General features: G+C 35.3%; 3 protein-coding genes across 4 annotated transcripts in view; 1 reads left to right on the top strand and 2 right to left on the bottom strand.

Moving 5' to 3' along the window:
• LOC107752756 (integrin beta-1-binding protein 1-like) overlaps positions 1 to 5,614 on the bottom strand; it is a 7,814-nt gene extending 2,200 nt beyond the window's left edge. Inside the window, exons 1-6 of one of the 2 annotated variants that reach the window (XM_016568800.1) lie at positions 5,490 to 5,614; positions 3,710 to 3,853; positions 3,117 to 3,195; positions 2,904 to 3,034; positions 694 to 786; positions 296 to 445 (exon numbers count right to left, since the gene is read on the bottom strand). In XM_016568800.1, the coding sequence (XP_016424286.1) occupies positions 296 to 445; positions 694 to 786; positions 2,904 to 3,034; positions 3,117 to 3,195; positions 3,710 to 3,781 (525 nt within the window). In that variant the 5' untranslated portion in view covers positions 3,782 to 3,853; positions 5,490 to 5,614. The remainder of the gene's footprint in view (positions 1 to 295; positions 446 to 693; positions 787 to 2,903; positions 3,035 to 3,116; positions 3,196 to 3,709; positions 3,854 to 5,489) is intronic. The other variant, XM_016568798.1, reaches the window with a different exon arrangement.
• Positions 5,615 to 7,104: 1,490 nt separating this feature from the next.
• LOC107752819 (isoamyl acetate hydrolyzing esterase 1 (putative)) lies at positions 7,105 to 10,631 on the top strand. Its single transcript, XM_016568885.1, is given in 6 exon segments — positions 7,105 to 7,219; positions 7,290 to 7,342; positions 7,426 to 7,568; positions 7,661 to 7,822; positions 9,852 to 9,973; positions 10,059 to 10,631. Coding segments are annotated over 6 exon segments (717 nt in total). The 5' UTR covers positions 7,105 to 7,156; the 3' UTR covers positions 10,233 to 10,631.
• A 907-nt stretch (positions 10,632 to 11,538) lies between these two features.
• The window catches only part of LOC107752755 (disintegrin and metalloproteinase domain-containing protein 17-like), an 18,850-nt gene continuing 14,289 nt past the window's right edge, over positions 11,539 to 16,099 (bottom strand). Inside the window, exons 15-19 of the mRNA XM_016568797.1 lie at positions 14,995 to 15,122; positions 14,819 to 14,897; positions 14,639 to 14,727; positions 13,484 to 13,540; positions 11,539 to 12,269 (exon numbers count right to left, since the gene is read on the bottom strand). Coding sequence (XP_016424283.1) covers positions 11,907 to 12,269; positions 13,484 to 13,540; positions 14,639 to 14,727; positions 14,819 to 14,897; positions 14,995 to 15,122 — 716 coding nt within the window. The 3' untranslated portion in view covers positions 11,539 to 11,906. The remainder of the gene's footprint in view (positions 12,270 to 13,483; positions 13,541 to 14,638; positions 14,728 to 14,818; positions 14,898 to 14,994; positions 15,123 to 16,099) is intronic.

Here is a 16,099-nt window from a genome sequence, read left to right as displayed (position 1 = left end):
TTGTTTACTTCTAGATCTTTGCCACAATCCTTTTAAATAAAATTGGTTACAATATCCTTTTGGTCTAAAAAATGGTTCCCCCATTTAAAAAAAAAAAAAAAAAAAAATACATATTTTATATATATATATATATTTTATAATACACATACATATATATATATATACACATATAACATATATCAATATACTTTGTCACCCATTTCAGAGCAAATACACAAATACTGAATACTTTTTTCTGCTACACTGTCCAGATCTAGGCCTATCATACTTGACACTTCCTGTCTTGAGGTCTTACCGCACTGCTGCACTGATACACCCAGATGCTGCACTCCTGCTGCTCTGCATCTGTGGTCTTCAGCGCAAGCAGGTTTTTTCCAGCACCCAGACCATCATCATAGCAAAGCATACGTACAATCAGGAAGAGCGGGTGACGGTGAAGCACATCCTGAGAAGACAGAGAATCAATAGCAAATCAGATACAGAGAGAAACACAGCCATGCTATCATTTCAGTCTACAGCACTGTGAAATGATGAGTGGGTAATGTTCTGTTTCAGTTCCACAGAATTATTATTATTTTGTGATTATGAATCTAAATGCTTTCATATGCTCCTATATTTGATGTATTAAAAAAAAGGGCCAAATCTCTCATACGAACACTAAAAGTTGACACTGGGTCAGGTGAATGAACTCACACACTGGTCCAATGAGGCCACTTTAACTCCATACTTAGACACTCCCAGAATCATCTCCTCATCTCCAGGAACAAACGGCAGTTTTCCATCTTGCTTAAAAGTGAATGCATGAGATATAATCAAAGTTTTTAAACAGCTTCAGACTCAATGCATAATATTATGATAACTATTTCATTTCTGCTTTATAATCAGTGGTGGCACTTTGTACCTCTCCTCTAGGCCATGAGATAAGATCAAGTACTCATCCAAAATATATTTCAACCTCAACCTAAATTAATCATAAGAATTATGGCTTCTACAAAAGTAAAGTGGTCACATGATACAAAGTTTGCTAGATTAAAAAAAAAAAAAAAAAACTAATTTACTAAACATGACTATCAAACATGAAGGAGAAATTTGAAGGAGATCCTCTGCAGTGAATGGGTGCCGTCAGAATGAGAGTCCAAACAGCTGATAAAAACATCACAATAATCCACACAGCGTCGGCGCCACGGGGGGGTCTGAGGGGGCCCGGCCCGGCCACCTCGGTCACTGTGCCCCCTCACCTCTGGTGCAGTCTCCGTAGTGGGCGCCCTGATTTTAGTCGGTGAGGCAAGGTACTGCCCTGTTTCAGCTGTTAGATCGCGCCGGCGCCTCACACGCACACTAAGCTACTGCATTCATTGGAAACAGCTCAGCCGTTCACCGTGCCGTTCGGCGTGAGACCCGGTCCACTGTGGCATATTAAGCTTATATTATTATATACTGCAATTATATTTATCCATTAGAATTATATATTTTAAAATTCTTATTCTGTTCTGATACGGTTAAATTTAAAGGATTTGTTGTAAAGTGAGGGGAACTAAAATATCCTATAGTGTTCATAATGTTGGTACATTATAACATTATTAGGCCTGCTGCTATTATTTCTGAAAATGCAACTTATACGAGACGCATATTTTTTTTATTTTCCTCAAAACACTTTTTTTTTTTTAAATTGCGTTTTTAAAAGCATGCAGCAAACGAAAATATGCGATTAATCTGTTAAAATTTGTTACTGTGGGTTAACAAATTTACATTAGTAGGCTATTCTTATGCTTGGCTTCACAGATAGCAACAGAGTCTGGGCCAAATCTGGTTTACATTCACTTCTGGCTTTTTTCAGTCTTGATTGCAAATGTTTGTTTTTTTTAATGTACGATGGATAATTAAAACAAAAATCAGGCGTGTGTATTTATAACATCAATTACTAGGCCTACATTCTTTTTTTCAGAAATGGAAGTAACTTAAAATGTTATTGTGTGTTTGTAATTTTAATATTTGTATCTATAGGCCTCTATACAGCAAAACTACAGAGCTTCCAGTAGGTTATTTTACGGAGCTGTAAACACGGGAATCTCCGACCGCATGCAATCTTTGACGAACACCCAATTCATATATCAAACTAGGCTATGTTATTAAATTGTACATAGGCTATATATCAGATTATTTTATTTACAAGTTTCATGTTTGTGTTTATCCCGTTTTTCCCCCGTTGCATCTGAAAATTAATTTCAGAAACATTTTTTTTTTAAAGCAGCCCCCCAATAAATTGTGCCTGCCCCCTCACTTTGTGCGCTCTGGCGCCGACCCTGAATCCACATGACTCCAGTCCACCAATTAACATCTTGTGAAGCGAAAAGCTGTGTGTTTGTAAGAAACAAATCCATCAAGAAGTTTTCATTTTAAACTTTAACTTTAAACTGAAAAAAGTCCATTATATGTTGTCCTCTCACATCAAAATGCGCTGTCATATTTGTTTAGAATTGTTTTGGCCTGTTTTTGTGCATATTTCTCTCCTGATTAAGATGGAATGACCTCTTCACTGGAGAATACAATTTTAGGGATAATGGACTCATATTTTAGCTGGATTTTGATGGATTTGTTTCTTACAAACATGCAGCGTTTCACTTCACAAGATGTTACTTAATGGACTCGAGTCATGTGGATTACGGTGATGTTTTTATCAGCGGTTTGGACTCTCATTCTGGCGGCACCCATTCACTGCAGAGGATCCACTGGTGAGCAAGTGATGTAGTGCTAAATTTCTCCAAATCTGTTTCGATGAAGAAAACTCACCTAAATCTTGGATGGCCTGAGGGCGAGTACATTTTCAGCAAATTTCCATTTTTTGGGTGAACTATTCCTTTAAGAGTTCACACATCTAATCGTCTCCTTTTGTAGATCCTTACCTGAGCCTCATCGATGTAGTTGATCAGGTCTAGAGGCTCCTGCAGGGTTTTGCTCATCTCAAACTGCAGCTTCTTGATGGCTCCCACATACTTGACTCTGAACTCAGCACAAGTGTCAGACACGGCGTTACCTGAGGGTTCAACAAGGTCAGGAACTAGTCAGGGTCACAAATGTACACACATGAGTCTCTAGATGTTTCAGTGAGGACTAACTTGAGCTCTTGGTGGAGTCCGTATCAAGACTGGCGACTGTGCTTGACCTAGACAGGCCTCCCAAACTGGAATCTACTGACTGGATAAAGGGAGATTAGAGTTTATCATGACCTTTGTGGAAAACAGAACTCAGCAGACAGAATGGCTGAAATCCGATAATAGCTGCATCCCAAATGACGCACTATGCACTCATACAGTATGTACTTATGCACTATGTACTGAATCATGTAGTGTATGAATTATATATGGTTATTTTGTCATTCATAATCGGAGTCTGGTAGCCCCTCCCCCTTCGCTACGTAATTAAAGCCGCTGCGACAGCTGAGTGCATGAAGTGTCCAACATTCCACACTTAATTTTTTCGGTATATTTAAGTGCATCATCCACGTATTTAAAGTGCACTTTTTGTCTTTTTGGAATTTTCAATGTGAACGCACTACTCGCACTATTTATACTACAAAACGTCATAGAATAGTGCGTAAGTGCACGATTTGGGACACACCTAATGTAATATATACTGTTTGATGTGCAAATGGAAATTCAGCCAATATTTGTTTATGATGTATGTACTTAATGACTGCTGGTAAACCAACCTTGCTTTTAGTGCTGACCTCACTGCTCTGGGAGCTGCTGCTGCTGTGGCGCTTCTTGACCTTTCGAAACATCCTTCACCATGACGCCAGTGCTGCAGGTCTCCAGCTTACCAGCAGATGGCAACAGAGTCTGAGGAGATTTAGCTTTAGATTTAGATTAGTACTATTTCAATTCCTCAAAATCATCTTAGAAACCCATAGTTTCCTGTAAAGATGGATTTTAATCAAAGAACAAACATTTAAATAACATGATTTCAAGGTTCATACACTGTTTGACCAATGTTTTTTTTTTTTCCTTTGGTAGATTTCCATTTGAATGTCAGGTACTCATTTTTAAAAGAATGTATGCTTCACAGTGTACAATTGACACTAATAACACTAAAGAGAAAGTACAATATGCTAGCCAATTAAATATTTTAGAAAAGAGCAAACATAGAAACAAATATAGAAATAAATGTGAAAATATGAAGAAAAAAAATCATGTTCTTCCAGGCCTTGAACTCAAAAAATTATTCTCAGGAAATAATTCTCATTATTTGATACTAGGAACCTATGGAAGATTGATTCCATAAAAAAAAAGAAAAAAGAAAATTCCAAAAAAGGTAACCGTATCTCACAATTCTGACGTTTATTTTTGCAATTCTGATTTTATATCTCACAATTCTTTCTTTTTTTCTTGCAATTTTGAAAAAAAAAAAAAGTCTGAATTGTGAGCTATAAAATCTGAATTGCGAGATACAGTATAAACTCAGAATTGCAAAATATAAAATCGCAATTCAATGAAGAAAAGTATGAATTGTGAGATAAAAAGTTACAATTATCTTTTTAGTTTTTTTATTCTGTGGCGATTTTTTATTCTGTGGGAATTGTGAGATGTCAACACAGAAAAATTTCAAGATATAAACACAGAATTAAGAGATGTAACGTAAACTCTGAATCGTTACATCTGATTGATTTTCCTCAAAAAACTTCAGAAAATCAGAAAACGTTTCCGCCCCAGAAATGCAAGTTTTAATAAATATCTCACAATTCGGACTTTTTTTTTTTAACCTTATTTATTTATTTTAACCCGTGACAGAAACCGCTTCCATAGGAATCAGACTTTGAGATATTGTAAAATAAATAAAATATTCTACAAACATAATAAAAGCAAATTAATCTACAATTATATAATTTATTTATATATAGTATTATATATTATATTTTCTGGCTAAAATTACTATTATTCCTTCATTATAAAATAATATCGTAATACATCACATCATTCATTAAATCACTTTTTTAAATTCTTAACAGTTAAAAAATGTGTAAACAAAACTAACTATTAACCAAAAAACTATGTGCCCATGAGTGAAAACTGAGAGCTGTCTCAGCGTTCCTTATGTAGTATTTCTTCAGATATAATAAACATATTACGTTAAGAAAAACCCTGCCTTTTAGAGTATGAGAAACAGCACGGACGTGTTCTGGGGTTCAGGGCACTCCACGAGCCCACGCCCCATAAAACAATGGTGCCAAACTTTGAGTAACTTTCTAAGGATCGCTTTATGACTTCTTCTAGGCGCGAGCTCACCGCGAGCCCATTGTTAATAAAAACCCCGCGGAAAGTAACGGAAACCCGTTGCTAGGACAAACCCAGTCTATGGGACAAACACTCAGCAGCACCCCACGTCCAACTTGACTAATGCGAGCGCAAAGGGCTCTTATTTGGTCGTTTATTGGCATCTCTACAATTAAATATGGAGAATTTGAACTTGGAAAACAAGCACACTGGGCATACCTCTATTTTGAGCTCACTATGCAGCAGTGTACGGCTGTAATGATTATTAATAGGTAGGTTCATCAAAGCAGCGGTCGGCGGCTCTCTCTGTTTTGGCGAGACTTGCGTTGACACTACACTTCCTGTGCGGCTCCACCCAGCACTTCTTAAAGGGGACGCACGATCGTAAATGGCTGTGTTTACATTGGATTAACAACTTGAATTTACTACTAGCCTACTATTAAATACTGCATAGTATATTACCTAATATTTTAAAATAGCAGACGTGGATATGTTTACAACTGATATTAGCTTACTAACTGTAAACTCTACATAATCTAGCCTATATGTATTTATTTATTTATTTACTCATTTATTAAATATCAAGTAGCTTAGAATGGAGTCCATTCTAAACATTGAATTTACTACTAGCCTACTATTAAATACTGCATAGTATATTACCTAATATTTTAAAATAGCAGACGTGGATATGTTTAAAACTGATATTAGCTTACTAACTGTAAACTCTACATAATCTAGCCTATATGTATTTATTTATTTACTCATTTATTAAATATCAAGTAGCTTAGAATGGAGTCCATTCTAAACAGATCATCTTGCAATTTAATAAATAACTAAAATTGTGTGTATACAGCTTACATTTATTTGTTATTGCCATTGGCATAACTTGCTTGGCATAACTAGAAACATGTATATTCATTATATTATTATTATAAGATTTTATTAATTTACATTACATTTCCAGGTCTAGAAATCAGAGTTTTAAAATTAGGCTTCCTTTTATATCCAGGTTTTTCAAGACTTAAAATAAGAAATATCTTGATTTTAAATTGTTTTTGGCATCCTTTAAATGCTTGTTTTGTCTTCTTTTATTCACTTTAAGTCATTGGAGGTTTGCTGAGGTCCCCTATGGGCCCCGGCCCCTTAGTTAATAACCAATTATTTGTTTATTTATAATAGTAAATTGCCATGTTTAGAATGGACTGAATAACAGTTTATTTATTAAATAGTAAATGGTTATTTTTAGAATAGACGGAATGACACCTTAGTAAACTACATACGGTTTATTTATTTAATAATTAGTAAGTGGTTATGTTTACAATAGATGGAATGACACCTTAGTTAGCTATATGCAATACGGACGGTTTATTTATTTAATTAAATATCCAGGTTTTTCAAGACTTAAAATAAGAAATATCTTGATTTTAAATTGTTTTTGGCATCCTTTAAATGCTTGTTTTGTCTTCTTTTATTCACTTTAAGTCATTGGAGGTTTGCTGAGGGGCCCCGGCCCCGTCCCCTTAGTTAATAACCAATTATTTGTTTATTTATAATAGTAAATTGCCATGTTTAGAATGGACTGAATGACACCTTAGTAAACTACATACGGTTTATTTATTTAATAATTAGTAAGTGGTTATGTTTACAATAGATGGAATGACACCTTAGTTAGCTATATGCACTCTATACGGTTTATTTATTTAATTAATAGTAAGTGGACGTGTTCTCAAGCCAGCTATCGGCGCGCGCTGTAGTCTTTGAAGACAGGAAAGCGTTCAATGCGTAGAAGTGAACGATTCAAAGATTCAAACTCTGAATCGTTTTGAAACGAAGCACCACATTGCTGCTTCCTAGTAGACTTGAAGTCGTCAGGTGTTGCTGTTACTATGTCGACACTAAAGAAAGTTATATGGCCCCAAATCATTCTCTTCGGCGACTCAATAACACAGGTAACAATTTGGGGACACAGGGCACTTTGGGTTTTGTTCTTTACTCTGGCATGCCGTGTTTTTGTTTCAGTTTGCGTTTCAAGCGAACGGATGGGGATCCGAAATCTCTCATAAACTCGCCAGGTACAGATTTTATGACAGCACGGATGTATTATTGCATTCATACCGCTGTGGCGGATGATTTGATCATTCCTTTAATTTATTAGAAAATGCGACGTGGTAAACAGAGGCTTGTCGGGTTACAACACAAGGTGGGCTAAGATTGTGCTTCCTCGCATCGTGCCCATTTCTGATGCTCCTATTGCGGCTGTGACCGTCTTCTTCGGCGCTAATGATTGTGCAGTGGAAGGTAAGAACATTTCACGTGTCATTTCAAGATCTAAACATCAGCGGCAGCGATACTAGCCTATCTATGAGACACTTACAAACCTTTCTTTCCAGACAAGAACCCCGCGCAGCACGTGCCTCTCCAGGAGTTCACGGACAATTTAAAAGATATTGTCAAATATCTGCTGTCTATAGGAGTGTCCAATGACAAGATCATCTTCATCACACCACCACCACTTCAAGAAGCCGCCTGGGAGAAAGAGTGCTTGCTAAAAGGTGACACCTCCTCTCCTGAATTTAGGCTGTGTTCAATACTAGTGTACTGCATGCTGCACAGCGTAGTGTTAGAAAATAGTATGTGAAATAGTATGCAATGTTGTATACGGTAGTATTCTATACTGCCATCATATGACCTCATTACTTTTATTCAATTAAAATAATGTAAAAGTAATGTAAAAGACATTACACTTATTTAATTAAAATAATTAAGTTTATTTAGAATTTTATGTTAAACAGTCTGAACAAATAGATCAAAGATGGTAATCATGCTGGATTCTTCATTTGAGAGCCTTGCATTGAGGGATACAGTACTGCATTTTCATTGGAACTTCATTGTTGAGAGAGAGAACACACACATACACAGATAAGTTGCATTGTTGTGTAAGACACATTTTAATTATTACATTAAGAAATGATATAAAATACCAGTAAATAAAACTAAACATTAAGAAACATTAGTTACACTATAAACAACAAATCTTTTAAAGGAATGGAAAAATATACAATATAAAACAATTCTTTATAAACAACATCTGCTGTTAAAACGTTTTTCTCAAATCTTGGATTAAAATTGACTTGCAAATTATAACCAGATCACTTCATTAAGCGTGCAACTTGACAGTGTCATGTGACAGCAGTGTAGCAAACTATATGAAACATGTATTGCTGCATACTATTTTTTGTTTCGCATACTATTTTAAAAAATGACTTGGCAGTATATAGTGTGTGGAGCAAGCAGAACTTAAGTATTTAGTTACAATGATAGCCTCAGTCTCTCTATCCCTCTCACACACATACACATAATGAATATGGTTTTCGGTGTGTTTAAATGCTCTTTTTTTATCAGGCATCGTGCCCATTTCTGATGCTCCTATTGCGGCTGTGACCGTCTTCTTCGGCGCTAATGATTGTGCAGTGGAAGGTAAGAACATTTCACGTGTCATTTCAAGATCTAAACATCAGCGGCAGCGATACTAGCCTATCTATGAGACACTTACAAACCTTTCTTTCCAGACAAGAACCCCGCGCAGCACGTGCCTCTCCAGGAGTTCACGGACAATTTAAAAGATATTGTCAAATATCTGCTGTCTATAGGAGTGTCCAATGACAAGATCATCTTCATCACACCACCACCACTTCAAGAAGCCGCCTGGGAGAAAGAGTGCTTGCTAAAAGGTGACACCTCCTCTCCTGAATTTAGGCTGTGTTCAATACTAGTGTACTGCATGCTGCACAGCGTAGTGTTAGAAAATAGTATGTGAAATAGTATGCAATGTTGTATACGGTAGTATTCTATACTGCCATCATATGACCTCATTACTTTTATTCAATTAAAATAATGTAAAAGTAATGTAAAAGACATTACACTTATTTAATTAAAATAATTAAGTTTATTTAGAATTTTATGTTAAACAGTCTGAACAAATAGATCAAAGATGGTAATCATGCTGGATTCTTCATTTGAGAGCCTTGCATTGAGGGATACAGTACTGCATTTTCATTGGAACTTCATTGTTGAGAGAGAGAACACACACATACACAGATAAGCTGCATTGTTGTGTAAGACACATTTTAATTATTACATTAAGAAATGATATAAAATACCAGTAAATAAAACTAAACATTAAGAAACATTAGTTACACTATAAACAACAAATCTTTTAAAGGAATGGAAAAATATACAATATAAAACAATTCTTTATAAACAACATCTGCTGTTAAAACGTTTTTCTCAAATCTTGGATTAAAATTGACTTGCAAATTATAACCAGATCACTTCATTAAGCGTGCAACTTGACAGTGTCATGTGACAGCAGTGTAGCAAACTATATGAAACATGTATTGCTGCATATTGCATGCGGTTTCGCATACTATTTTAAAAAATGACTTGGCAGTATATAGTGTGTGGAGCAAGCAGAACTTAAGTATTTAGTTACAATGATAGCCTCAGTCTCTCTATCCCTCTCACACACACACACATAATGAATATGGTTTTCGGTGTGTTTAAATGCTCTTTTTTTATCAGGTTCAGCTTTGAATCGGCTGAACTCTGTGTCTGGTCAGTATGCACAGGCCTGCGTTCAGGCTGCTGGACAGTCTGGTGTGGATGTTCTGGATCTCTGGACGCTCATGCAAAAAGACGGGTAGGTAACACGCATGCTGGCAAAACCATATAGTGAATTAACGTATAAAAATCAGAACTAGAATACAAACAAATAGTTTTTCCCCTCAGGATTTCTCAGTGTATCTTTCGGACGGACTTCATCTCTCTGATAAAGGCAATCAGTTTGTGGCAGAGCATTTATGGACACTTCTTGAGAGGCGAGTGACTGATTTGCCTTTCATTCTGCCTTACTGGGGGGATGTGGACCCAAAATGCCCTGAGAGCAGCCTACTGTGTGATTAAAACATAGGTCAAATGATGCACAGCGTGCAAAACACCATTCAGTTCCTGTGGTTTATATTTGGACATTTTTGGATATGCTTATCGTCATAAATTGTGTAAGGACCATCCACCAGTCACGACTCGATTTGAAAACAGGAGGTGTTTTGAGTTACTCAAGTTAAAACACAGATGTCACAGATAATGTTTAATGTTCTGCCAAAAATATATTTAGATTTCTGAACGATTAATGTTTTGGTGAGGCCAATTGATTTATTGAGCTTCTTATACGCACTAAGCTTTTTAGTAGGGACAATAATGGCTTTCACTTCTGGCAATATCAAATGTATTTTCTTTCAGGGTCATAAAATAATCAGAAACACTTCAGTGGAGAGTAGTGCTGTCAAACGATTAATCGTGATTAATCGCATCCAAAATAAAAGTTTTTATTTACATAATATATGTGTGTGTACTGTGTATATTTATTATGTATATATAAATACAAACATGCATGTATATATTTAAGAAAAATTTAATGTTTATATATTAAATATATTTATATAAAATATAATAATATAAATGTATATACATGTAAACATTTTCCAGATATATTCTGTATGTGTGTATTTATATATACATAATAAATATACACAGTACACACACACGTATATTATGCAAACAAAAACTTTTATTTTGGATGCGATTAATCGTTTGACGGCACTAGTGTAGAGACAGTTTATTTATGTGGCTTCAAACCCCAAGAATACATGTAAAATAAATGTGACATAACCAAAATCAAAAACACACACATTGAATGATAGCAGAATGAGATCAGATACAGCTGTCTACATTCAAGTGAGATGTTTTAATTACTTCTGATTTGATATACAGGAAAGTAAGAAACAATACAAAATATATATTTAGTCATTTGACTTATGGCACATTAAAACTTGACAAGATCTTAAAATTCGACTGTAATGGTTAAAGTCAGATATTTCACAGTGGGGGAATACTATTATCGATTCATTTTGGTCACATCTATCTATACAACCGTTTTAGTGGCAAAAAGAGAAAACCTATGAAATATGCACATCCCTCGGCTCTGTAATCAGTGTTTCACATATTCATACTGCTATGTTAAAATGACATGAGATGCTATAGAGTATATAGTAGTACAAATTAAACTGAACAAACCTTAATGCAAAAAATGATGAGCAATTTCTATCTTTAAGCCTTAAGAACAGGTAAAATAAAACTCATAAATTGCATCTCGTCTTACAGTTTCCAAACACGTATGACATTTAATTCATAAACATATGGCATAGAACATAATTTTTGGATAAACTATCAATTTAAACTCATAGACTTTTGTCTTTTTGCTGGCTTCTGAAACTGCCGAGTCATATTTCACAGCCAAAGATGCTGTCCAAAGCTATATTGAATTTATTCCTTGAATTTTTGAATTGACCAAATGCAAAGTCATTTCTCTTGGCAGTTTCTGACATGCTTGTAAGTAGCACTCTATTTTTAACAACTACAATTGTGCATTAAAGGAATGCTACAAAATTTCTAAGAACCAACCGAAATGTGTCAGCAGTTTACACATCACATCCACTTTTAAATGCACGAACAAAATGAAGCCTGATTGCACCCTGATCCTCACAGCTCAAGTCATTTTTGACAGTTATGCCAGTGTCCTCAGCACTCCGTCTCCTTACTGTCAATGCGCGCCTGTCTCGTCAGCCGTCTCTTGTCCCCGCGGGATGGCGTTGCCTGTCCGGTGAGGTCCTCGAAGGACCTGGCAGCTGTGCCGCTTTGACGGAAGCCGTCCTCCTCTTCCAGGTGAGAGGAGTCTCCGCTGGGGTCCTCCTCGATTGTGGCCATTCGCAGCGGATCCGCTTTGGGTGCGGCGGAGAGGTTGGCAGGGTCTGGGCCGGCGAGCGTCTCCTGTGCCGGTGAGACGCCGGGGCCCGTGGGGCCCAGTGAGGGCTGAGGTCGCGGATGAGAGGCCTTCACAATGCGGATGGGCGCCGATTCCAGACCGCTCATCATCTCTGCGCTCTAAGGACAGAATTTGTGATGGAATAAGTAAGGGAGACTTATCGTAGTATTCACAACATCTTGCATAAATAGGGATGGGCATGAGTACTCGGAAGTGACAGCAATCATTGATTATCAAAGTACTGTGTATCATAGATTTTTATTTTCTTCCTGTCAAAAACATTTAGACCAGTGGTTCTCAAAGATATTTCTTTTGGTATTACTGCTGAAATTGACAATGCTGCTTGATTTTTATTAAGAGAAACTAGGAGTGTTGATACATGAACATTCATTTTGTGATTTTAAAAGATATTTTTGAAATGTATATTTTTCAATAAATATAATTATTAATGGGAAAAATAAATTATTTCAGTTTACACTTCTTTTGTTTGTAGCAATTTAAGTATTTCTAAAAAAAATATTATTTAGTCATTTTAAGTTGTCCCGTGGCCCCCTTGGAAGTTTGCTGATGGTTAAGAACTACTGATTTAAACTGAACACAGTGAAACAAAAACAAAAAAAAGGGGTTCTGAGAACAAAATTGAACAAAAAAAGTGGTTTTAAACTATTTTTAACATGGTATCTTAAAACGGTGTCTGAATTACCAGAAAAACGCGATACAAAGACATCTGAATGATGTTTATGTACGTAAGCCAACTAATGATGAATGAAAACTTTTTAACAAATTTTGAATTTTTTGCATTTAAAAATAAAATTATTTTGTTGCACAACACATTGCATGTTTGTCTTTGGTTTTGGTATATTTCTTTTGTTTTTCTATGGTCTTCTGTTATGTTGTCTACTTTAAATAAATAAATAAAAATTATTATTATTATTTTTTTTTTTTTTACTTATTTTTATAATAGCACTTTTACTGAAACTTGGACAAATTAGATATATTATTATTTAAAAATAAAATTATTTTTATAATAGCACTTTTACTGAAAATTCTTCACAAATAAAATATATATATATATCTTTTAATATAAATATATAAAAATAAGCAAAAAAGCCACAAGTCATACATGTACAGCCACGCTCGCCCATACTAGCCCTGATAAAAGACGCCATGCTAACTGGATGAGCAAGTTATTATGTTACTTTGGGGTGCTGGATGACTTTAATGCAGGTTTAGTTTGTTAGTTAGTTTGTTAGTTAGTTTGTTAGTAATCTGATCTCCGCTGCGAGAGAAAGGAGCCATGGTGGAGTTTTAGTTTTGTGACAGAAGGACTTACACTTGGGTACATCATGGTTTTGGAGTTTTCCTCATATTGCTGATCCAGTTTCTTGTCCTATTAATGAGTAAAGAGAAACGATCAATGTAATGTCTTGACTTTAAAGGGTTCGTTTAGCCAAAAATGACAATTCTGTCATCATTTACACTACACCATAGTACTATTTCTTCTGTGGAAGTATTATCAGAAACAGAAGTTTCTGAATATGACCGCAATACAAATGAGAATATGGCAAAATACCATCAAATTTCAGTCTGTTCCTCACAGTGTTATTGCTGAATTGAATTTAACTGAAATTTGTTTATAAACTGTACAAAATAACAAGTATCCCATACATTTTAAAAATTCTATTGCAGTTCTAACTAAAATGTATTTTTGTTGATTGAAATAAAGCTGAAATAAAATCAGATAGAAATATCAGATGAAAACTTAAACGAAATTTGAAATGAATACGTTTTAAAATGACTAAAACAGAAATAAAAATAAAAACTAAATAGACACAAACAAAAAAACTAAAACAAATGACAAAACCATAACCATAACATAACAAAATTATAAAAACTTAAACTAGTTTATATCAAAATTACCAAAACTTACATTTAAATGAAAACTAAAAGTATAAAAAAAGCTAATTTAAAATATTAATAAATACTATAATAGTATATACACATATTGCTAACATACTGTTTAAAAATATAAATATCTTTATAACTTAAATGATTTTAGCAAATGGCTGCAATATAACAAAGAGTGAGAAATTTAAGGGGGTCTGAATACTTTCCGTACCCACTGTAAGTATAAATAAGTATATTAAAATGACAAACTCAAATTTAATAAAAGAAAACTTTTATTATAAAAATTAAAAGCTAATTCAACCCTAACCTATATTAATTAATACTATAATAGTGTATAAATAATTCTAACATACTAATTCCTCACACAAAGTTATCGCTTGGCTTTAGAAGACATGAAATATAGAGTGTTTCATGAACCACTTTTATAATACTTTTAGGGACTGTCAAAATTCAAACCAGTTGCACAGAAGAAAGTCAGAGGTTTGGAAGTACACGAGTGTAAGTAAATGATGACAGGGTGGACTATCCCTTTAAGAAAAATCAATTCAGAAAAACCTATTGACTGTGAAATAAGTCTCACCACACAGTGCACCAGTATGCTTAGGGGAATCCAGAAGACGAGAGAGAAGACCACCACTGATCCAACTATGTTGTCAGCCAAGAACTTCCCTGCACATTGACAGAAAAGAGTCACTCACCACTAGCATTTACAAAACATACAGAAAAAGTCCTAGCTAAATTCACCGTTATCATCCCTTACCAAATGTGTTGATGTCCAGTTTGTCAATGAAGTCCCATAAACGTTCGATGACATCTTGGACGTGCTTCATGCATTTACCCTGGAATGAACACCACCACAGCATTCATCACGCTAATGAATAGAAAACACTATTCAGTCTGATAAATGGTCAAAACATAGACGAGCAGTGTACTCACTGCCCCGTCACAGAAGCCAACGGTACAGGGTTTGCCCTTGCGCAGGTAAAGATATGACCCATCACTGTCAAAGGGAGTGCACAGCCCGCTCCTGCTTCTACAGCACACTTTACACGAGTTCTCAGTCTCTGAAAAACATCACAGCAAATGGACAGACTCAGCACTTCTGCATTCATAATTACAGGTAAAACGTTGAACACTTATTAGTATGTGTGTTTTGGTACTAGTTTCAGTGTACATAAACCCTCTCAATTAATGAGCCAATATAACACAATTTTGAAATGGTATGCATCCCAATATCTGCAGTTTCTGTTTACATATATCTGGGATCAATGTTGTGTAATGCCAGGTTCAGACTACACAATATTTTTGTCAGTCACGATAGTCACTGTGTCAGATTACACGATTTTGACTCCTAAAATCTTGTTGTGTCGTGGACAAAAAACATGTCAGACTACACGTTGCTTCCCGACCATTCATCGCGTGCCGTCTTTAACAACGCGCGTGATGTCATCAAGAAGGACGGAACAAGCGACGAAAAAAAATTAAACATGCTAGTCTTTCTGTCGTGATGTCGTGAAGCATCGCAGACGCGGAATAGGTTGTCGTCCACTATGACACACTACACGAGCTGAAACGATGGAATCTTGCGTCCCGACGGCCATTGTCGTTTACGAATCCCCACGACACCCTACGTCAAGAAAATCGTGGCAAAATCGGGCTAAAATCGTGTAGTCTGAACCGGGCATAAAATAGCCTAAATAATCCCGTAATTTCAGTCTTTTTGATACATCTTACCTGTTGTCATTATATACAGTACAGAAGCCTGGGGATAGTTGTCACAAAGTCTGTATTTACACTATCAAAAGGTTGGGGTCAGTAAGATTTTTATTTATTTATTTTAAGAAATTAATACTGATATTGACGCATTAAACTGATCAAAACTGACAGTAAAGACATTTAAATTTTTACAAAAGATTTCTATTAAAAATAAATGCTGTTCTTTTGAAGCGTCTATTCATCAGAGTCCTGAACATTGATAATAACAAGAAATAAAAAATATTTCTTGTTACCAAACCAGTACATTAGAATGAATTCTGAAGGA

The sequence above is a fragment of the Sinocyclocheilus rhinocerous genome, unplaced genomic scaffold (genome assembly GCF_001515625.1).
Source record: "Sinocyclocheilus rhinocerous isolate Xijiao unplaced genomic scaffold, SAMN03320098_v1.1 scaffold61, whole genome shotgun sequence".
NCBI lineage: Eukaryota > Metazoa > Chordata > Actinopteri > Cypriniformes > Cyprinidae > Sinocyclocheilus > Sinocyclocheilus rhinocerous.
The sequence above is the reverse complement of the archived record's forward strand: the minus strand, read 5'-3'. Positions and strand labels throughout refer to the sequence as shown.